The sequence below is a fragment of the Artemia sp. Qi Xiang Cuo genome, chromosome 4 (genome assembly GCF_049724085.1).
Source record: "Artemia sp. Qi Xiang Cuo chromosome 4, ASM4972408v1, whole genome shotgun sequence".
NCBI lineage: Eukaryota > Metazoa > Arthropoda > Branchiopoda > Anostraca > Artemiidae > Artemia > Artemia sp. Qi Xiang Cuo.
In genome coordinates this window covers 7,460,467-7,485,434 of record NC_142797.1, presented here as the reverse complement: position 1 = coordinate 7,485,434, position 24,968 = coordinate 7,460,467, and the positions used below count along the sequence as shown (strand labels likewise).

Below are 24,968 nucleotides of genomic sequence, written 5' to 3'. Positions count from 1 at the left end.
TGTCTTTTCAGGTATTTTCTCCTTTTTTGATCTGAAATGGGGGGAAGAGCAGTGAACATTCTTAGTCTTTTTGGAAAGGAAGAAGATCCAAAAGAATCAGTCCAGCCTGATAATGAGGGTAATTATTCTTTCTTATTATTAGGATCTTATTCTTTCTTATTATATCTTATTCTTATCTGATATTATTATTCTTATTCTTCTTATTCTCTAATTCTTATTTGTTATCTCTAATTATTCTTTTTATTTGGTTTTGCTCTCTCTAGCTCTAAGTGATGTTGAAATGATTGTACCCTAGATAAAAAAAGGCTGTACTTCTTTATCTTTAATATTAGACTATTACAAAATGGTGTTAATTTATTTTAAATTTTAACCTTCAATTGATTTGTTGCTTTAATTGAGATTGGTGTATTTACATTAGCATAATAAGTATTTCTTTTATAGTTGCAACAGTAAATTTATTGGAAATAATTTTAGTTTATTTAAAATCATGGTTTAGGTTTTAAAAAATAAACCTTGGTATAATAACTGCACCATTATTTGTATTAAAGTCTCAGACCTGGGAGGGGTATTAGAGGATTTTTCTGATAGAGAGAGAAAGATTTGATGGACTCCATTTTTAGTTAATGGACCCAATCTATTTGTGACATTGACAGCAAAATCTTGTATTGACATTGTCTTGTATTGACAAAGTATTGACATTGACAGCAAAATCTCATCCAATTTAAACAATTTTATGATTTTTGAGTTGTGAAAAGTTTAAGGATCTATGCATGAATGTATTATCAAATAACAGCTTATTGTGATAATACCCAAAATGAACTTAGCAAGTCTTTATATGAACATTTTTGATTATTGGTTTAATCTAGAGTTCATGTATAGGCCTACAATTAGATGGCAAAGCAGGTTGTTAAAATGATTGACTTGCAAGGAAATTGTGCTTAGGAATAGAAACCACACTTAAGTGTAGCAATCACAGTAGAATGGAAAATGTGTGAACCTTACCTTAGATCCTCTGGAGTGATTGGTGGTGGTTAGGACATTGATGAAGCCTTTCCACTTGTTCTGAAGTAATGCTACTTCAGGATGCATGGTGATTTTATGAAGGTGATGCTTTCCCATTCAGGTACTAATAAGGTTTTAGCTGTGCTTAGCTCTTTATCAGTTTGCTGCCAGCTGACATCTAAAATGGAAGTTTAGATGATTTTAATTGTCTACAATCCAGTAATGTTTTTTTGCCTTATAAGGAAGGGGTATCAAGAAAAACACATTTTTCCAATGGACAAGTTTGCAATAATTGTAATGCATGAGAAAAATCATTCTAAAAAAAGTAGAGTAGGGTAGTAACAACTATTTGGAAGAACCAAACAGAAGATGCAGGAAACTTAGAAAAATAAAAAAATAGAGACAAAAGATTAGAGGAAAAAAGAAGAACACAAAAAAGATTTGGAAAAAAAACAGAACAAAAATTTTGCTACAAATCAGTTAAAAATTTTGTTAAAGATCAGTTGGACACTTAGAAAAAAGCAAAGTTATAAGAAATAAAACAGAGAGAAAAAATGGATCCAAGGGATATGCTGTATTTCAAGGGATATTTCATTGAAACGTATTTCCTATTTTTGTCTAATGTATTTCAGCTCAGCATTACAAATGAGTTTTGATCAATCATTTATTTTTAAAATTCTCAGCAAATTTCTGAGAAAATACTCATAATGAAAATGGCTTTGGTATATTCATAACAATTATGAATGTTTCAGCCCTATAGATTTTTAAGGTACTTACACATTCAGAAGCTGACCCAATGTTTTTAATAAGGAATATGAGAAAACTTGTCATGTCAAGTAAGCTGTTTATCTGCTTTAAAATTCTCGGGTGTTCTGTGATTTGAAACATCTTGTTATAATTATGAGAAAATTACACCAATAGAAAACGGCTTGATTATAGGCAATTCCTTTATTCCTTGAATCCCTTTATTATAAATATTCACTTATTTTGTTTGAGAACTGTTATTTACTCTTTATTTTTAATTTTTTTGCTCTCTGTTATGTTGAAAACTTAGTCTTTTTGTCTTCAGGTCAGCTTGTATTCTTGTTTTCTTTTCTATATATTTTTTTTCTCCTGTTTTGTTGAGAACTTAACAGGTATTTTAGTCAATAATGTGTATGTACATGCAGTGGTGTCCTGGCTATATCCCTTACCAGCAGCATTTATATTTTCTATTTAATTGAATAATGCCACAAAAATTGTTGAAAAAAAGTCTAATGATAGATTCCCTAGCCTAGTAAACCTTTATTCTCTCTTCAGTATCTGGTACTAGGAAATATTTTGTATTCAGTTCTTCACTACAGTGCGTTCTATTCCGGTTCTAATTAAAAATTGTGGTTATGGAAAGTAAAAAAAATGAAAGTATGGAATGGAAAGGAAACATTGGATAGGGTTGCTAATGTCTAAGGTGTCAGTTGTTGCCCTGTTGGGAGTTGCAAGAAAAGATGAAAATTATAAGAATGATGTCCCTCTCAAATTTTCGAAATTGACTTATAAGACAAAACAAAACATGCAAAAAAAGTAATAATGCAAAGACAAATGAGGCCTTTTACATTTGATTTTTCCAATTAAGGGATAAAGGGTGTCATTCTTGGGACATAAAAGTTGTTGTATCTTGAAAAAGAATTCAAATTAGGTGATGCAGATTTTACAGCTAGTGTATGCTGGCTGGGCAGATGGAAAAGACAATGTGGAATCTATCAGTTGAACATTTGTTGCAATCACCGTCATCAAACTTCGAAGAAATCCAGCAAATAGAAATAAATTAAAACATTTATTGAAAGCTGAAAGCTTAACAAGGAATCGATTATTTATTTGTGACATAACTGATCTTAATCCAGTGGCAGATCCAGACGGGGGGCGCGCGCCCCCTAACGTAGTGGTGGATTTGGGGTTGGAGTTGGGTGCTTGTTCTGGTTGGGGTTGGGATGATGTAATACTAATTGGCTATTTCTTGTAATTGGTTTTTAATAGTTGAGTTTTAATTGTTAAGGCTGTTTCATTTTGCAACCAAGTTTGAAACAAAGTTTCGGTTACTTTGTGTGGTTTCTGTTAGATTTTACTGATGATGCATACCATCTAAAAGTATTTAATTAAATTTGTATTTATCAATGGAACTGTCCATCAAAAATCTTCATTTCGTAATAAGAAGGAGGGGAAACTTAAAATCCTAACTTTTTTAGGCTGTCAAAATGATATGTCAGGATTGTGCTGTCACAACAGGGCTGAAAAACTTTTGAATTTCGCTTTACTGTAAAAGATTTGTTGTTAAGTATTACTATTGCACAGAGGTGAAGAAATTGATATCATTACTCTTTTTGGCTGTCTTAAAATTTGGACTTGTGGTTTTTACAACATTGTTATTTCTGGGGATTTGTATAATAGAAAGTAAACGCATGATAAGTGCAAAAATATTATTAATTTACGTTTTGGATTTCGGTTAGCAAACGGTGGCCACTTTAATGCCTATTTTCATGTAATTAAAGCTCTGCATTATATGACAGATTATCTCCTCTGTTCATCCTAAAAAAATTAAATCAAGGCATGACTCTTTAGAAATATCTGAACTTTAATAAAGGTTCGCAAAGTATACACTTAAAACTAAATATATGAGTCGAAATACTCCTTCAAAGTTAGGAGAAATCATTTGAGAAAAATAGATTTTTAAAAAATTGTTTATTAAAGGAGGGCAAATAATTATGTGTTCATTTTTTTATCTAGCCGGCATAGTTCGGTCTCTGTATTCTCATTTTGGATAAGTGGAATGACATCGATTTTTATTTTTCAAACATTATTGGAAATCTATAAAAACTTTATTGGAAATCTACAAATAAATAGAAATATTGAACCAATTAAGATTTAAAATTCTAAAAAAAAAATCCTATATAGACACTGAGCAGCGGCATGTTTGCAAGATCATCCCTGCCCTTATAGAAGATTTCTTGGCCATTACCACTTCTATCTCAGACGGGGGTTGATGGGAGGGGTAGGACTTTTAAGAGAAAGAATAAGAGGGTTCGGGTAAAAGGGGAGTTAAGAGGAGAATGGCTTATTCCTGGAAATGGTGAATTCATGTATAAAGGATTAAAGGCATTTCTAGGTCTGTGTGGAGACTAGAAGTTTCAGATTAGTTGCATAAAAAGAAGCGTTGGTGATTTGATGAAGAATAGGATTTTAAGTGATTGTATACGATAAGTATTTTATGGTTATGTTTATTCACAGAGCCTGAACCAAGACCACAATGAATAGAGTCTTGGGAAATATTAATGCCAAAAGTAAGAATTAATAATTTTCAAAACTTGCTCATAATTTACAGTTTTATCTTCAGCTTAGTATTGGATAAGGACTAATGATGTAGCCTAACTAAAAATAGTCTAGTTAATTAGAAGACAATGTATTATTTACAAATTCATGTGTAATGATGAAAGTGCACGACCAATAAATGAAAAAAGAAGAATAATCAAAAGGTAATAAATAAAAGAAGAAGGCAAATAAAAAGAAGTGCTCATAATTGAATGCGAAGCAGCCTGCTGCTGAAGTAATGCAATATCGGTCCCAGCCAGGAATATGTCGGTGCCTTTCAAAGTGTTTACTATATTAAAAAAAAAGATTTACAGTAGCTATTAGGTTCTAAGCACTTGCGGCGCCTTAGGCTATTTTTCTCTCGTGCCTTTTAAGGTTAACCAGCAAAGACCTGGTTACAATATTCAACTGTATTTGAAAACATTGGATAATAGGAATCTTAAATCCTTTTACATTTGTAAGGTACAAGAGAATACAAATTTGATCTCTTAAGTTTTGTAACAGGGTTTGGAGTCTGAAAATGTTTAAGATTGTGTTTGACCCGAAAATTTCGCAAAAACAGAGAGGCAAAGACGCTTTGGCCTAGAAGCGTCAAAGCTTTAAATCCGACCCTGTCTGTATGACAGGTTATTACACATATCTAAGTACTTTTAAATTCGTCGTGATTGCATGAAAGTGGAATTTTCTGCAAAAGACTGGTTAAAATTGAGAGGGAATAGTCAATCTCAACTGTTTCAGTTAAAGATAGGAACTAGGTCATTATTAGTAATAAGGAAAGAGTTAAAGAGAGGTAGGCAGAATATTTTGAAAATGTGCAATCGAAAATTTTGAAAATAGAAAAGAATGAAAAATTTTTATTCTTCAGAAGTCAAGGAAGCTTTATTTTGTGAAGAAAAATGAAGATAAGATAAGATCTATTGCTGAAAAACGGATATCACAAGCCCAAAAGGGTAGAATTCGCACTTTAGCGTCAAATAAAGTGAAAAAAGAACAACAAAAACAAACAAACAACAAAAGACAATTATAAAAGGGTCAATGTCAAATACGTAAAAATGTTAAAAACAAATTAAACTTATAAAATTTGAAGGCCAATGTCAAGTCAGCAAAAATGCAAAAAAAAACGAAAACTCGTAAAATTAACAAGGGGATAACAAAAAACTAAAACAAAAACATAAGTTAGTTAGTTACTAAAAAACATAAATAAATTAGAGACAGTACTAAAAGGATTAAAACTAATAAGGGCCCCGGGTGTTGATAGTGTGTTAAATGAGACTTTTTACTATGGTGGCTGTGAAGTTAGAGGTAAAATTACTAAGATTATGAATATGGTTTAACAAAAGGGGAAGTACCTAACGATTTTAGGAAAACTTTAATTATACCCCCCTACAAGAAATGTGATTAAAGTGAGAGTGGTAATTATAGAGACATATTGGTTTTTATAGGAAGCAAATTACTTAATATGATGATATTTTTTGGACTTAGAGATGCCGTAGCTAAAGTTTCAAGATCAGACCAATGTGGTTTTAGAAAGAGGAGAAGGTACATCGACATAATTTTCACTGTGAGATTAATAACAGAGAATTTTTTGAGCCATCAAACCCTTTCAGTCCTCTATGTCATAGATTATGAGTAGGCAGTTCTTCTAGCCAATAGAAGAGATAGCCAAAGTCCTATCCTTATATGGTATACAAGTGAAACACGTTAAACTGATTTGTACTGTGTACGAAACTACTGTTCCTATGGTTAAGGTAGGACATGAGGTTAGTAGCTGGTGTCGTGTTGAATCAGGAGTTAGGCAGGGTTGCGGTTCTATTCATACTTACATGGATAAAATTTTATGAACTTTGTCCTAAGAACACAACAAAGGCTATAGGAGAGCATGGAATCAAATGGGGAATTAAAACTCTCCTAGAATTATATTACGTTGAAGATATAAGGTTCCTAGCTGAAAATGTTAGCAAAATAAATGGATCTTTTGAGGTTTTGAGAGTTCAGAATGCAAGAATAGGTGTGAAATTTAATGTTAAGAGAAATAAGTCTCTAAGACTGGGAATAAGTGAAGTTGAAAAGGTAATGTTGGCTAACAAGAAGATTGACCAAGTGGACAGCTTCACTTACCTAGGTTGTACTGTTAATAAAGACGGTAGACTCAGAGAAGATATTAAAAGTAGAACAGCCAAGGCCTAGTGTGTTTTTTTCTACCTAGTGTATCTGCGAACCAAGATTAGAATATTGGATGCTACAGTAATAACAGAGGTCAAGCTTTGAAGCGTAGACGCTACGCGAGACGTTGGAGGATTTCATACCTATTTTCCAGAAAATTTAAGTAAAAACTTTTTTGGGTACCCGTCTAACTGACCACATTTCATAGAGTGAGCTCTACGAAAAATGTGATTGTTTCCTGCTTTCTGGTGCTATAATGTGAGAAAGGTTGAGAAGGCTAGGACACAATCTGTGGATGAAGGACAACATGTTGCCAAATATCGTTCTTGTTGGCCAACCATCTAGGGCCAAATGAGGAGAAGGTTGCCCCCGAATGGGATTGGAGGATGTCGTAAACAAAGCTTTGAGGGAAATTGGACCCTCTTGGGTGGGTTAAAAGAGGAAGGCTTCGAGTAGATTGGGATGGAGGAGAAGCGAGTGTAGCTGTGTTGGCCTCAAGTGGCTTTGTGCAGCAGTTAGTTGTCAGTTGCGGTAGGAGTAAGTCTTTGGGCCAAGAGTTAGAGGATGGATTAGAATTGCGAATGTGGAATGTTATATGCTCACTACTTAAGTTCATTACATGTTATATGCTCACTACTTAAGCTCATTACAAGTAAATAAAAAAAAAGAACTGGAAGAAAAGGCTAAGAAAATAGTCTTGTTCACGCTATTGTTTTTAAGAAATTAATAATTCTTTAAGCTAAATAAAGAGCTAGAACGGGAATATTGAATCCCTTTGATTTATACTATTCAAGACTACCTGAATCGAAAGCAGTTTTCGTGGCCAAAAGCAGGATTGGCGTGGTGAAAGCAGGATTCCCCCTGGAAGGGAGGTAATTTTAAATAACATAAAAAAATCGTTGATGCTTGACAGTAATTTATTATATTATATTTGATTATTTTTCTTTCTCTATCTATTCATCTTTTTTAAGGTTCAGAAGAATTAAAGCCATTGTCAAATAAAAAATTGGAGTTTCGAGATAACGATGGTTTACCTTTTTCTCATGGACTTCAAAGTAACTCAGTAGGATCCAACATTGACTGTATAGGCACTTCTGGTGATGCGCAACGTGAAGCTCCTTCCCAACTTTTTGGGACATATATGCCAAAAATTTATGGTAACATTTGTCTTTCTTTTCGGGTTCCTATTTGTATTTGTTTTTTAAAGGTTTATATAGATTGAGAGAAAGATATATATATATATAAATATATATATATATATAAATATATATATATATAAATATATATATATATATATATATATATATATTAAAATAAAACAAATGTAGTTTTCATCAATAAATAAAATATAAAACTCGTAGTATTAACCTCAATATATCTAAAGCAAATGTTTGTCGGTATTAGAATGAAACAACGAAAAATATTTTCGGAATCCGACGCACTTTCCCTTCCGCTAAGTGGGCTAATAAAGAAAAGTAAAGAAACAGAATCGTAAACAGAGACGCATATCAATGTGACGTCCTTTGTATGAAAAATGGTACTCTAAAAGAGTTTTCCCAAAGTTTAGGCCTATCTAAATCTTCTTTTCACCCAGAAAATGCCTGTACGTCAGTTTTTCGAAAAATTGTGCTGTTTTCGAGGAAAAATATACACATCTACAGTTATTTCTCTTTTAATAAGATAGATATACAATAATCTAAGAATAGAATAGGATTTTTGATTTACCTGTTCAATATATAGCCATATATTCTTATTTAAATGAAACGGATAAAATGGGACTTAACCCATGATATAGGCTCCTGATAGCTATTCTCTGAGGATAGTCGATTTGACCGAAAGGTCCTGTAGATGTACCTTTGAGGATGGTCAGCTAATTTCCTTACCTATTTTTGGCTGCGTTTAATTGAGCCTTCAGTGAAGCCACAACAAATGCGGTAACCTTACTGGGATACCATGGTGGATGAAACCTAGCCTACTACGCGGTCAATTTTTCTTCTTTACACGGTTGCTAATTTTCAAATTGCCTCTGTTTCTTGCAACTTGCTAAAGCTTGCCTTGTAAAGGGTTTATAAATTCATTACCTTTAGTTGACTATACATCTTTTCCTCCTATTTTCCTTTCCAAGGATTTTTTCCTATTTTCTTTCTATTTTTCTTGCCCGATAATCTAAACTGCCAATTTTAGCTGATTCTTGTGTTTTGTTTTGTTTTATTTTGTTTTTACAAGAATGGTTAAACTGTATATTATGTATGTTGTGTAAACTATATGCAAGTTTTTATATTAGATCAGTTTCGATTGTGTCATATGTGCGCTGATATGTCATATGTGTGGGGATATATGTCATATGTGCGGGGATGTCATATGTTAGGGCTTGAGGATATTAGGGACTAAGTAAGTGAATTAGTTGAAAGGATTTTTACAGGATTAAGAAATACAGGCGTGCCAGGCCCAGCGCTTGCTTTCGAATTCACTGGGTGGTTATTGTCAGTTAAAGGATATTTGGGGTGAAGTTTTATTTTTTAAGGTGGGTTTGAATAAAAAGGAAATGAAGTTATTTGTTGAAATGAGAGCTGACAGTTTTCCATCGGGCCAAAGAAGAAAGTTAATCGGGAGGGAAAGCTCAAAGACTGGTTCATATACTTATCTTATGTGTTGAGGTTTGAATGAAAGTCTATGTAGTGTATGTACTGTAGAATTGAAGTGTTAGTATGGATGATTTTGAGTGGTTGGTGAGAGTATGGAGTGGTTGGCGAGAGTATGGAGTGGTTGGCGGATGAATGTTTTATGGGTGTCAGAAGTTTGGCACGATTTCTTTGTCTCGCCATGGATCATGGAGGTTTCTGTAGGATTATGTTAGGATCTTTTAATTTCCGTGTCATTGTTCTTTGTTTTATGTTTTTTGCCATGGCCTATGGGCTGTAATCGCAGATAAATTCTATTTTATACAATCACTGTGTATTCTTAAGGCTTGGAAAACAAAAAAGTGTTGTAAACTGAATACGCTGTAGATCAAGATACTAAAGATTCGTTGTTTTCGTACGGATGTCCTGATCGCATGTCGAGTATCAAAACTGAATTTGACGTTTATTGTTATTTATGTCATTTATTGACGTTTATTGTCATTTATGAATATGACGTTTATTGTCATATTGACGTTTATTGTTTAGTATGAATTTGGTGATGAAATGTAAAACTGAATTTCATCGCCCCGAGGCTTTATCGAAGTCATTTGTGACGCCTGCACTAATAGTTGACGGTAAGGATATACAATTTTTAGTTAATTTCTCTTCCATTTTCTTTTGTCGGGCAAAACTAGATAATAATAATAATAATAATTTATTATAAGCCAAAAAAAAACAGGCCATACAGTACAGTATTCTTAAATACACTCCACAAGAAAAATAATATAATTATCAAGGTTCGCTCATTGATGTCAGCGCTTCATTTACATATTTACATAACTGCCTGATTGTCCTTTTTACAGTCGTTTTAAGGATCCCCGGGAACTCCAAGTTACCACCCTCAAAATACTTTACCCTTAATAGAGAAAGTTGCTGGCACTCGGCGAGAATATGGACCACATTCTCAATACCTAGGTTACATCTGGGGTAAGAGTAATCTGCATATGCATCTGGGGCCACCCTTTTTCTTTCAAATACTATTTTTCTATTTTTTTGTGGCAGGCAATTCTTTCAGATCCGAAACCAAGTCCTCAATGTCTCCCCCGGTAATCCTAGTTTAAAATAATATTCAAATCCAAATATCTCTTTTACTTGGGAATAAACTTCAATGTTTCAGATGTTTTAACTGCCTGGGTTTGGATATTTAACAGAAATTGGATATTTAACAGAAACAAATACAGATTACAATAAGGACTGTAAGCCTGGTTTTCATAAATCGTCATTTCTAATAAGATATTTTTTTTTATTTTAGTTGAAAATGGTGGATTAGTCAAAATGTAGCTTCTTTAGCGTTTGTATAGTGCAAGAAGAGGATATTTCGGTTTCTCAGGCCTTACTATGGGAAGACCATGTTAAAACATTGTTCTATTAAGTATTTAGGAGGAAATTATGAACAAATGTATCACTGATGATAATAACGCAAGTTTTGGAGCCTCAAAATGCTTAATAAATTGCTTCACTTTTATTGAATGATAATAAGTCTTCGTGAGGATTTATAGATACTTCTTCAATAATTATTAATTATTAATATATAATTATTAAACAATAGAAGTAATTCATACTTCTACCAAATCTTACGTCTCAGTGTAGTTGTGTCGCTAAAGATCTATTAGCATTGTGTTTACTTTCAATGAGATTCAGATAATGCTAACACTCAATGCTGAACCCGTCGGTAAATTTAAATTTAAATTACCTGAATTTTGAAATTCAAATTCTTATTAAAATGTCTGGTTTTGTTTCTAAATGACCTAGCATTGATAATGATATTCTACTTGGCTAATCTTTATCAATTTCCAAATGACTTTAACTTGTGTTCCGCCTCAGTTAGTCTCTGGGTATTGCCTAAATTTAATTATGAATGTGTCTACATTTAGATAATTTTCAAAGTTAGCATTGGCTATAAAGGCCTCATTTTAATTATGCCTTAATCAGCAATGAATCCTAATTTTATGTGTTATTTTATTCGAAATTTCCTTGATAATTGTAAACTTAGCTTGATTATGCCAACATAAATTGAGGGGGTTCGTAAGTGAAAAGAATGAGGAACGGTGATTAAGAGTAAAGAATACCACGTTGTCAGACAATTTATAGTGCCATCTCTGCATTGTAATGACTGACATATTATTTGTAGAAATAATTATCCATAATAACTTCTTGATTTGTTGTAGGACTCGTCTATTTTGCAACTTAAAAAGGGGAATAAAGTGAGAGATTTATATTTTAGTGAACCCTCTTCCAAATCTCCTACAACTCCAAATCTCCAAACTGCCTCGACTCAATCACCCCTTAAAAAAGATCTGTTTGGAGACAAATAAAATATAATAAATAAAACAATATAATAAATAATATATAATAAGTAAAACAATATTATAAATAAAATATAATCAATAAAACAAAACGTTATAGTAATATAAATAAATAAAATAGTAAAATATAAATAAAATAAAACGTTATAGTTTCTTCTGTACAGTTCGTGCATAAAAGCTACTATTATCGGGTGTTTGTGAATGAGTGACGTCTTTAATTTTGGTAATATACGGTGCCGGAATATTAAAAGCCAGAATATAATTTGTACTTTGCTGAAAAAAATTCAAATGGATTTACTGAAAAAATGTGCATTGTTTGTTTAATATACATATGCTGATAATTATTCCTTAAAATATTAATTAATTTTTGATTTCTTAAAGTTATAAAAGTGAAAACATTTAAAAGAATTTTAAACAGTAAAGTTTAAATTCAAATGAATTGAAAAAAATTCAAATGAATGAATGTCTGAAAAAATGTGCATTGTCAGTTTAGTATACATATGCTGATAATTATTCCTTAAAATATTAATTAATTTTTTATTTCTTAAAGTTGGAAAAGTGAAAACATTTAAAAGAATTTTAAACAGTAAAGTTTAAATTCAAATGAATTGAAAAAAAATCAAATGGATTTACTGAAAAAATATGCATTGTCAGTTTATACATATGCTGATAATTATTCCTTAAAATATTAATTAATTTTTTATTTCTTAAAGTTATAAAAGTGAAAACATTTAAAAGAATTTTAAACAGTAAAGTTTAAATTCAAATGAATTGAAAAACATTCAAATGGATTTACTGAAAAAATGTGCATTGTCAGTTTAATATACATATGCTGCTATTTATTCCTTAAAATATTAATTAATTTTTGATTTCTTAAAGTTGTAAAAGTGAAAACATTTAAAAGAATTTTAAACAGTAAAGTTTAAATTCAAATGAATTGAAAAAAAATCAAATGAATTTACTGAAAAAAATCTGCATTGTCAGTTTAATATACATATGCTGATATTTATTCCTTAAAATATTAATTAATTTTTTATTTATTAAATTTATAAAATTGAAAACATTTAAAAGAATTTTTTCACTTAATCAAAAATTATATTCTAGCTCTTAGAAAGGATAGGATTTAGAACTCTACACCGATTAATTTCTGCTTGCTTTGAGTTAGACTTATTTTAATTTCTGCTCGTCTTGGGTTTCATTTATTTATTGATACGAATTTTTAGTTGTTGTATCCTTGGTAAATTATTTGATTCTATTTTTGTACATTTTTGGTTTAATGGAGTTCTTTAGTTTTTTTTTGAAAAACTTATTTTGTGCAAAAAGTTTCTTTGACTAATTTCTAAACAATGCCATATAGTTAGGCGACATGCTAAATGATTTGACCAATGCAAATAGCCACAAAGAATGCATGACGCCAAGAGATGGATTTTTTTGACAATACAAAGCTTAAATCACTCGCTATAGTGGCCAGTAGTGCAAAGGCTAAAAATTATGCAGAAAATACTAAATATCATTCTTTTGGTAGATGGTGAACAGCTTTTTATTTTATCAATATTAAGGCTTAAAATCTTTGCAAAAAATTTCAGAATTATCAGTGGAACATAAAACTGAAATGTAAAACTCAAAACTAGAAAAAAATTTACCAAAATTTTGGATATTTAGTACTTTTTTATTGGCTCTTGCTTTTGAAAATGAAATTCTTCTAATCTCAGCAAGATTTTAAGCCATATTATTTTTATCATTAGAAGGGGTGGACCCACCATCAGTGGGTTGAGACTCAGGCCGTCAAGGCCCATTGCCGCTACGTTCGTCGCCTTACGAAGAGGAGCTGTTCTAAAAACAGTTGTTTTGGTGAGAGCAAGGTTAAGAGTAGCGATAGTAGAAGTAGCCGGGGTAGTGAGTAGTAATGGTAGTTGAAGGAGCAGTCAGGGTGGTTTTTATAACCTTACTATTTTTTGTATCAATATTTTTACATCATTTTAATTTCAACAGATTTATTAGAACTTTAACCCTCACCAGATTTTAGATTAAATTACGACCATTTCTACTACCTACCTATGACGTATAATTGTTGAGGTTCTGACTCCAAATCAAACCACTAAATATAACTCGACAATGACTGGAAAGGCGAAGAGCTTCTGTGGCGCTTCTGTGGCGGTTTCAAAACTTGAGCTGCCACTAGAGTACTTTTATCAAAAGCGTGCATGGATATGCACTCATCAAGTTTTGCCACCAACTGAGAGATTTTTAAGCGATGATAATCTACCCAGAAAGGTATTTTGTACTCCTAGATAAAACCCCACCTTATCTTGATTAAGATAAACTTAGCGATAGGGATGTAAGGGCTATATATCTACCTGCCAAATGAAACTTTCATTTGTCAACCAATGAACCAAAGTATTTTAGAAGCATTTAAGACACATTATCAAAGAATATCTCTGTGCGACCTCATAGAAGAAATGGAAGATTGCCAAGACTAGATTCAGAAATTGAAAATCACACATCTGAAAGATATGGCCTATTGGTTTGCAAGCGCCTGGGGCAATATCGGGGCAAAAAATTTACGAGGGAATGAAACAAGCTGTTGCGTGAAGACGGAGAGACCACTCGAGGTGTAGTGGATGAAGCCCAGGAAAATGTTTTGTCCTTAGCGCAGCATGGATGTGAGAATGCATATTTGGTTGAAGCAGGAAAGTGACTTTCAGGAGATGATCAGCACAAAATTATAGATGACGAGATTGTCATAACCGCAATGACGCTGACGATGTTGAAGAACTTGACACTGTTTAGCCCTGGAAAGTGGCTCAGTAAGAAAGGCTTAAGATTTTAAAGTAATGAAGATTTTGAAGTCTATACATAAGCTAAGTAGCAAGAAGAAGTCTGGTTTGTCGGGGATATCATGCTCCAGAGATTAAATTGTCCTTAATTTATTAAGTCTCTTTGACTTCTTCATTAGTTTAACCCTAAATATCATCTACCCATTGAACATATCTGTTTGTCTGCCGATTCGTTTATGCTGATTACCCAAGGACTCAAGTGTGTAACCCGAGCGGAAAATGAGGTTTAAGCTTAAATTTAAAATGTGAAAAGCTTGTAACAATGAGTAAGCCAACAATTTTGTCAGCTAGAGAATTTCTTATTATTTTTGTTTTTGTTTTAATTTTAGGTGAGAATGGAATGGAGGATTCTGATGATGACGATGTTGAAAATTTTTCCGATTTGGACTCTCTACACTATTTGCAAGCAGAGATGATTGAAGGAGATGTTGAATCTGTTAAAATTGAAGGTATTGAAATAATTTGCCAGTACAGAAAGGGGGAGGAAGAAGAACTGTGACTATGCCATGTCTTATTGTGTTTATAACTCTTAGAAAAGGTCACCACAACAGGGTTGGGGGGGGACTCATCAGTACTTGGTCTGCTAAAATTAAGAAAGCGTATTCATTCTCTGGCTGATAGATATTCACAATAAAACAGTAGAAACACTAATGCTAAAGAAGAAAAGAAAAGAAATATTAAAGAAGAGTTTCTTAATTAGAATAAAACTTAACAAAATAAGTGCATATATATGATACATGGAAAACACAGTACAACTAAATCTTCTAGCCTGCCCATAAACTTTCCTTTAAATCTATGTATTCAAAATTTAAAAAAAGTTTCCGAAGAAAAAAAATATATTAAAGCCCTGGCAAAAGGTAAAACAAACAGAAATAAAGGCACATATTGATCAAACTTGAAATGAAACGAAATTACATGAATGAATAAGTTAAACCTAATATGAACTGAAATTAAAATGAATAATGGGTTCAAACTTGAAACAAAAAGAAATTACCACAAATAAACATTGGGATTCTGCCCTCCCTAAACCCTCTAAAGGCTTATTTGAGCTTTACTGGAAACGGTTTCTATTTCATATTTGTCATAACGCCAGCATATATATATATATATATATATATATATATATATATATATATATATATATATATATATATATATATATATATATATATATATATATATATATATATATATATATATATATATATATATATATATATATATATATATATATATATATATATATATATATATATATTCGTAAGTTTATTAATCCACATTCACAGACAAATAAATAAATTAAACAACACTTTCACGCTGGAGAAAACCTTTGAAGGTTTGCGATCGCGCGAAAGTCCACGTAACTACATACTTAGGTTTATTTTTATAAATAAACCAAAAATAGGTAAACTATGACCTATATATATGAAAAAAATATATAGATACATAAATAAATAACTGAATTAAAAATAATAATAACAGATAAATAAAATATAAAAGAAAATAATAATAACAAATCCATTCACCATCACTCTTAATACTCAACTCCCCTCCCCACCCTGCCCTTCCAACCTTACCTTAGCCTCTACCCACCCTTAGCTTCCCAGCCCACCCTTACCTCTCCAGCTCCTCTTCCTCCCCTACCCAACCTACCACCCTTAATAAAATCTAACAAATTTCCCCCAAAAATAATCTTTTAAATTCTTTTTAAGTTTAGGTACGTGTTCTGCCGCTCTAATGCTCAATGGTAGCTCATTCCATACTGATGGACCCAGGTGTTACATTGAAAATGAAGACCTAGTACCACGACATAAGTCAACAACTATATTATCACTTTGCCTAGTTCCATAATTATGCAGGTCACAATTAATTTGGTAAAAATTCTTAAAAACATCAGGGGTTAAACCATTTTTACGCTGAAACACAAATACTGCAGCTTGATAATCTTTTATCTGACCTACGTTAAGGAGCTTCAGGGACCTAAAACAAGCACATGTGTCATGTACATCCTGGACATGCCTACGGATTGTTCTAACAGCTTAATTTTGTAGAATTTGCACTCTTCTATAGTTCAATTCAATTCAATTTATTCGAATAAAAACATAACACAAACATAAATAACAATAAAGATCCTAGAAGAGAACTTGTTAAGGACCAAAAAAAGATAAAATTAAAGTAACACTGGAAAAAAGATAGAAGAATAAAACATGGGTAATTAAAGCAAATTGGCTAAAAATGGAAAGGTTAAATTATATTATCAAGTTTTGTTACATTTTTGTACAGCTTGCAGAAACTTGTGGCTAAGTCAACACTGGAGGGTATTTTTTTTCATTGAATAATTGACTTGTAAGTGTGAGATTACTGGGTAGCATTAGAAGTGCATTTAGGAATTATAAAGGCTCTATTGGATGAACGGAGAAAGTGGGCTTCCGAATTATTAAATTATAATAGGTTAGTAGTTGAGGAGGAAGAATATTGTGGAAAGCAGAGTAAGCAAGCGATAAGTTTAGTTTTTGTATGATTTGATCAAGTGGATCTATGCCAAAATCTGAATAAGAATCACGGGTTGGATATAGATGGGGAAGCCGAAAAACTGCTTTAATGGCACGGTTTCGGGCAAATTTGAGTTTTTTAGTGAAGGACCGGTTTTTATTTCCCCAAAATGATCCGCAATAAGAAAAGTAAGGGAAAATAAAGGAATAATAGAGGGTAACTAGGATGTCAGGAGGAAGAAAATAATTCACACGGTTAATCATAGCTACGTCTCTCAAAATTATTGCTGTGATGTAAGAAATATGATTAGAGAATGACAAGCATGAGTCAATAAATACACCAAGAAACTTGGCAGCCTCCACTTGCAGGAGGATGTCGGAGGAGTACTTGAGACCAAGAGCAGGTTGAATTACGTCTTTGTTGTAGGGGATTCTGAATTAATATTAATGGTTATGTTATTCGTAAGGCACCACGCCTGGACTCTGTTCAAAAGGACTTGGGCAGAGGTTATTGCCGATGGTAAATTGGTGCCAGTGATGAAGAAGTTGCTGTCATCAGCAAATAGTACAGGATACACCGAAGGGCCCAGGTCCACAAAAAGGTCATTGATATATAGGAGAAATAAAATAGGGCCTATAACGGAGCCTTGCGGGACACCCCTCCAAACAGGTAAGGGCTGAGAGGATACTCCACCTAATGAAGGATAAAAAGGCGTCTTAGCAGATCTGTTCAGCGTGGTTTGTTTTTGTGTTTGTGTCAGCTTTAGGAGTGAATTGATTCTCGTTGAAAGACTCCAAAATAAACATAAATAAAATCCACATTATTTGGGCCAGCACCTGGACTGTGAAAAAATTACAGTAATGTCATACATGAATATTTAAGTCATGTTGTCTTTTTGTGTTGTCCTTTGGACTTTTGCTTCTATTCCTAATTCTGGTGTGTGGACGATCCCAACCGATACTTTTCTCTTTCGTCACACGCTTTGATTATCTTGGATGTTTTTCTTCGTTACGTTTCTTGTTATACCGTGCTTAGCCAGTGTGATCTCGGAATGTATCACACTGGCTATCACACTTCGCAGTGTGATAGCCAGTGTGATCAATTTATTGGGAGGCAACTGCCCCCGCCCTTGCCACCTCCAAACGACGCCACTGTTATTGATACCCACTGCGAAGGGGTTTTCGAAAATATCCATCTTACGTGAGATCTTTGTGAAATCAGAAACCCGGTTTTCAAACTCAGTTTCAACTTGTATTAATGCACTTTTCATTTTAGTATTTTGCCAAACAAAATTTATATCAGCTTCTTCTACTGCTTTCTTGCAATTTGGAAAATGGTCGGTGTGAATATATCCTTGAGCTGATGAATATATTTCAAAAATAGATCTTAGCTGATCCAACTGGATGGTGAGACTCCACCTGCTGAGTTTGCTGGCGCATTAGTTAGCATTTGAGGCTGAAAATATTTCCTTGGAAGTATAAATTAAGGTGGTAAATACTGACTGCTTGCGAAACAGTCCCGACCATGGCAAAAAAGACACTTCTCTCTGAAGATGTTGCCTTGCACAATGTCATCTGACCCCTCTCCCTAGGAGGAACGTGAACTGTGGTCACAGAATTTTCGGTACAGTTGTATTTGTCACTTGAAGTAAAAGGAAGCTTTTCTAGAAATGACTTCGGGTATGAGAAGAACTGTTCAATGTTCACCCTGTTCAAGCTCTTGCATGACCCAAGCTTGTGGGTTCAGGCTTGTATAGTAACAGTTATGAATTTTGAACTCAAAAACCAACAAGCCAGTCTATCCCTGCCTCTTTGGCATGGCTTCAGTTCTGAGGGATTGTCTTGTTGTTTGCTATAGCAAAGTAGTTGATGCATTCAAAGTCATATGCACTTGCAATTGTAGTTACACTTAGTTGAAGTCACAGTCGCAATCAGTCACATTCACAAGTATTTGCATTTCCAAGTAGTTACAATTTCAAACAGTTAAAAGCGGTCACAGTTTGAAAGATAATAGCAGTAGCACTAATTGCATAAGTAATAATTTTAGCAGCCCTCAAAAGTTCAATTTATTGCTTTCAGCTGTTTTTCAGATGTTGTTCATATGCCCTTTTGACAACCTGCATGCATAGAGTACATATTGATTTTGTTCAATATACACTGTGATAATCCTTGATAGTTTCACCTTAATGTCCTTAGCCATCCCAGATATATTGCAGATAGACCACTTCAACATCCATATTTAGTTAGAAATCTCCCTCAACAGGTCCCTAAATTTCAACTTAATACCTTTATCCGTTCCTAAGATGCCGTAATACGCCCTTTTGACAAACTTGGATGGGCATAGTCTTTTTATTCAGTTCAACATCGTCAATAATATGCTCTGAAAGTTCCAACGTACCCCCACCCGCTTTTTCCTGGAATATTGCACATACACCCTTTTGAGAATCTGGATATGTATTGTCCCTTTTGATTTAGTTTTACTACCCCTCTAGTTTCCCTGAATGTTGAAACTTAATACCTATTCTAATCCTGAGATATTGTATCTATGTTCCTTTGACAACGTGGATGTGTTTAAACCCTTCAGAAAAACTCGATTTTGGTGTCATCTGGTACATGCTGGGAAATGTCCCAGTGTTTGCCATATTTTCCTGTCCCACTATATACCAGATGACACCCATCTGCAAAATCAAGGGTTATTTTTTTCTTCTTAATGTTTCTCCACAAGATGGTCCCATACCGTAACCAGATAATTTGGCTTTCATTTGGTACCCCAAGCAATTTTACTGAACTAAAAAAGAACAAATAAAGAAAATGGTCCCATACCGTAACCAGATAATTTGGCTTTCATTTGGTACCCCAAGCAATTTTACTGAACTAAAAAAGAACAAATAAAGAAACTCTAAAGACAAATTTTTTTTGGGGTGTATTTTTACTCAAAACCAAAAATTGTAACATACCAAAATAATTGGTCTGGAAAGTTGAACATCAAACTAATTATGTTAGATGAGGCTTACGGATATTTTCGAGAATGCTATATGGCAGAATGCTAGATAGCACCCCCTTTCACTTCGTTGTGTATTGGTATGGTGAGTAATACGGTCCGGCAGGTGCGTTGCGGCGAAGATCTTACGACCCGCGAGCCATAGATTGTCGACCCATGGTTTACTTCACTGTATCAACTGATAATGCCTATTACGTAGATAATTTCGGAAACCACACTGCCTTTCCATGACGATAAATAAAAGTTCAGATAGGGATAAAATCCTTTTAATAGACAGTAATGATGATAACAGTGATAGAAATTCACAAAAATACCAGATTTTTCGGTCACATATGCAGTGACCGTCATCAGTAGTAATCAGTAGTACTACTGATGGCGGTCACTTCATATGTGACCGAAATATCTAGTATTTTTGTGAATTTCTATCACTGTTATCATCATCACTGTCTATTAAAAGGATTTTATCCCTATTTGACTTTTATTTATCATAATGCCTATTGGCTTTAAGGACTAGAGACTCTCTTAGTTTTGTTACACCTTTTCATTAGCGTTTAGTGTGGCAGTCAAGAATTGTATAGAATATTGTGAAAGGTTGTGAATACTTTATGTTAGAATTTGGGGGGGGGGGGAATCCTACTACAATACAATAGTGTTTTTAATCCAAAGTATTATAATATTTTTAATTAATAATATTGTAATTTTACAATATTGGGAAAGAAATCCTACTCCAAATAAGGAGCTGCTAACTCTTCAGCCGGGTAGCTAAATTCTACTCATTGCGCTTTATTGTGTCAAATCGCATCACACTGTTTAATTTTAATCACACTATTAATAAACAAGCTATATTTTTAAATAACAATTTTTTAGTTTTATCGAGCTAATGAGCTTCATTTATAAGAGTAAAGAGGCAATGAACAAAACAACTCCAAGAAGTCAAATGCTCGGACCTGTATAGCATTTATAAAATATATGTTATATAATCTAATTACAATATATCTGATATAAAATATGTATTATAAAATAAATTTTGTCGGGTTAAATAATATATAGGCTAGGTTAAAATATATAATAGATGTATGATACATATAATATTCATAACATAAAACATTATAATGAACTTATGAGTTTTTGAGTTTTAAATTGTTGGCATGCTTTTCAATATTTTTATGTTCGCTGACATTGTATCCAACTATTTTGTTCAGACCTATTGGGGTTGTGCGTACTGCTAGCTACCAATATTGGGGGGTGCGGCCACTGCTAGCTACCAATATTGGGGGTGTGCCCACTGATAGCCACCGATATTGGGAGTGTGGCCACTGATAGCAACTGATAGCCGCCAACATTGGTAAATGTAGGTACCGCACTCTAAAATATATCAGCGCACGACGCTATTAGGGCTCAGTGAAGGAAGGCCCGCTTAGTACAGTAAATAGAACTTGCCTAAAATCTACCTCTTCTTATAGGCTAGTCATGAGTCAGCAAAAGAAAACCGCTGCTATGATAATCCCCGTCTCTCTGGGACAATATGTTCAACCAGCAGAAAATGTATAGGATTCAAAAATTTCAGATTTCAAAGTAAAAGTATATTAAAAGTAAATAAACATAAAATTCTTATTTTATGAACATAAGATTTGTCTAAAAAACAGAAATCCTAAAAAAAAACTTTGCATCACCCATCCTTGATCTATTATTATTCTTGATGTGCTATTCGTCCATATAAACAAATGATATAGCTGTTCTTGTAAGAATGTCTTGTAGTCGCTTTACAGTGTCACCACGGACTTACGGGGGGGGGGGTGGACTTACTCGCCCTGGGCGCCCTAATTTTTTGGACTATCTGGGCAACCCTTGCTCGAATAAAAAAAAAAAACATTTGTACTCCCCCCCCAGAGATTTTTGTTTATAATTGGGCTCTTCTGCCCCCCCCCCGCCTCCCCTTGAAAAAATTCCTTTGATCTCAAAGGATAAAAAATCCTCCAGAGCCATTGCTGGCATATAACGTTTCACTTGTAACGTCATAGCGTTCAACGTAAAACGTTTCAGTTGAAGAGTGACTGGGCATCAAAACAACGTTTCAGTTGCGGGGTCTTTTTTACAGGGACAAATAGCACGCTTGTCGCCCAACCTTGCTACAGGGGAATAGGTCCCTTGGCCCTGTATATACAAACAGAGTATCAATGCATGTGCTATCACAGAGTCAATCTAAAAATAGGGTAGGGATAGTAATAGAATTAGATTTACTTTATGTAATTTTAGGACTTGATGCAGTGAAGGGAGAGGTATTAGAAGCCCCATCTACAAGCACGTTAGCCGTTCCACCTCCTCAACATAATAATACTGCGCCTTCCTTAGAGAACATGCATTTTTGTATCCTATGCACCAAGTTTTTTGCCTGTAGAAAATATCTTGTGGACCACATGCGAATCCATACCCAAGAAAAGCGGCACGTCTGTACGTTTTGTGATGCCAAATTTTTGCGTCGTCAGCATTTGAATCTTCATCTGACGATGCATACGGGTGAGAAGAATTTCAAATGTGATCGTGATCAGTGTGGTAAGGCATTTGCCCGCAAAGCCCGTTTAGATAAACATGTTAAATCACACTTACGACGGGAAAACGGGCAGCTAAATTCAAAAGAAACAGCTGAGCGCGTTTTCCACTGTGAAATTTGCGGCAAGGATTATATCACTAAATACGGGTACAATGTACATATGAGAATGCATACCGGGAAAGGTCTTTATGAATGCATTATCTGTAAACGAATGTTTAATCGTAGATATAGCTTGGATCAACATGTAAAGATCCACACTGGAGAGAGGCCATTTTCTTGTCAGATATGCCAGAAGGCCTTTGCTAGAACCGATGCTTTAAATGGGCATATGAGACGGCATATGAATATTAAGCCCTTCAATTGTACCATATGTAGCAAGGGCTACACTTTCAAAGATAAATTAAAACAGCATATGAACACACACTCAACTGATAAACCTTTTAAGTGTAAACTTTGTGGAAAGACGTTTGATAATAGCGTTCGAGCGAAAGTGCATATTGATAGTCGTTGCTGCGACAAAGCTGGGAAACCGATTTTATATCGAAATCCTCAAGAACTGGACGGCTCAAGAACTGGAGATGTCAGCAAAGATAAAAGCTCCTTGAAGTCTGAAGAAGTAGATGATACTGGCAACACTGCCAAAAACGTGGTACATAATGGGCCAGCGTGCTCCTCCAGTGAAGCTGCGGGGAAACTAGATAAGGAAAGAGAAAAATTGTATATGTGTAATGTCTGTGGGCAAGATTTTGTTTCAGCTGAATATATTGAGGCTCATTTTGTGTCTACTCACAAAGATGATAAAGTTCCAAAAGATCTCAAAGAAGATAGAAGTTCCTTGAAGGCTGAAAAAGTAGATGGCTCTGTTAATATTGCCAAAGATGAAGGTGTGTGTTTCTCCAGTGAGGATCCAGCGAAACTTCAAAAAGATGGAGAAAACTTGTATATGTTTAATATATGTGGGCAAGTGTTTGTTTCTGTCGCTTCTAATAAAAATGATAAGATTTTATAGTGACCATAGATAAAGCTTTTGACTCTTGCATGGACTTCATCCTTAATTCTGTATTGATCGGCACGACCTGAAATTTGTAGATTTTTCTTACTTAATCTTCAATGATTAATTCAGCAGCTTACTATACTTCTGAAGCATAAAATAGGCCCTTTGAAAAATCATATGCTTGCTTGTAGGTTAAAAATTCGTCGTCAAAATATGAAGTCTGTACTTTTTAACGTGTTTTCACAAATTTTACTAAGGGGTTTTCCCCTTGACTTAAGATGTATATACAGGCATGTGAATAATAATAATGAAAAAAAACTGTGTTTAATTCTGAGCTCTCCAAATCGTGCTGTTTTCCTTAAATGTATTTTGTATTGTTTTTCAAGTTCCTTCAGCTTCTCCACCCTTTTTTATTAATGGAAAAACCAAACAAAAATGGGATAGTTTTTTTCAGGGAAGTTTTTTATTTTTTTTTGTTTTCCTTTTTTTTGAAGAAAACCAAAATTCGGTTGTGTAAATCTTTAAATTTTGCATTTCAAATCCTTTACCATTCTCTCTGAAAAAAGAAAGTCCAGGCTAAAAGCTTGGGAGGTCTGGCCAGGAAAGTTCTGTGAACGGTTTAGAAAGTATGTAAACAGTGTTTTAAATAAACAAACCATTTAAATAATTGTAAACTATCATCCAAGACCACAGTTTTCCAAGGACCCTCCTCTCCTAATTTTTCTTGAAAAAAAAGAATTTTGATGTGAAAACAAAACCAATATTTAAACTTTTTTGTTGAAATTTTTGTTAAGTCACAAAAAAACTTGGTGAAAATGTTTGATGTGGTCAAATTTGTTTATTTGTATGCCTTAATATTGTCGTGTATTCCACAAACGCGTGTCTACAAAAAACAGCAATTATTACTAAAATTGTTATTGAAAATTAAATTGATTTCTAAAAAGAATATTTGATGTTCAATATCAAATATTGAATGTTTTGTCATTTCTTGAGTTTGATACAATAAAAGCCTTTACACTTTAACAGATGAACAAGAAGGAAGATAAATCTGATAAAGTAGATCTAACTATTTTAGAGAAATATCTACTCAAGGCTGTATCCAGGAGGGGGGAGTTCAGCGTTTGACCCCCCCCCCCCTCCCAACATTTTTTTCCGGCTCGTAAAAACGTAATAAAATTGCATTTATTCAAATTTCAATGCGGTTTTAATGGTCTCTTGTAAATCCCCCCCCGAAAAAATCCTAAATACACTCTTGTATCTGCTATTTTGATCTACTTGTCTATATAGAAACAGTAGATACAGTAGATGTACTGATACAATTTGCTAAGCCAATTATCTTTTATTATACCATTTATATGTAATATCTCGGCAATTTTTTAATTCGTTATGATATTTAATGATATCAGATCTGTTGTACCTTGATGTCCCGAGTAGTTACATTTTTTAACCTAGCTCTTGATTAAGTCCTATTGTATTGTGTTGTCTTTTATCTGCTTCTTTGTTTCAATCAAGATTGACCCTTGATTAGTAAGAACTCCTTAATTATCCTGGGCATGATGTTGATACTTACACAGAGGTCTTTGCATACTATGCCAGACA

The 24,968-nt window shown here is 33.5% G+C and overlaps 1 protein-coding gene across 1 annotated transcript; it reads left to right on the top strand.

Annotated features, from left to right (window-relative positions):
- Positions 1 to 24,968, top strand: LOC148952734 (uncharacterized). Its single transcript, XM_089087393.1, has 4 exons — positions 1 to 118; positions 7,479 to 7,664; positions 14,661 to 14,780; positions 22,081 to 24,968. The coding sequence occupies exons 1-4, from the start codon at positions 37 to 39 to the stop codon at positions 23,382 to 23,384; spliced, it is 1,692 nt and encodes a 563-aa protein (XP_088943519.1). The 5' UTR covers positions 1 to 36; the 3' UTR covers positions 23,385 to 24,968.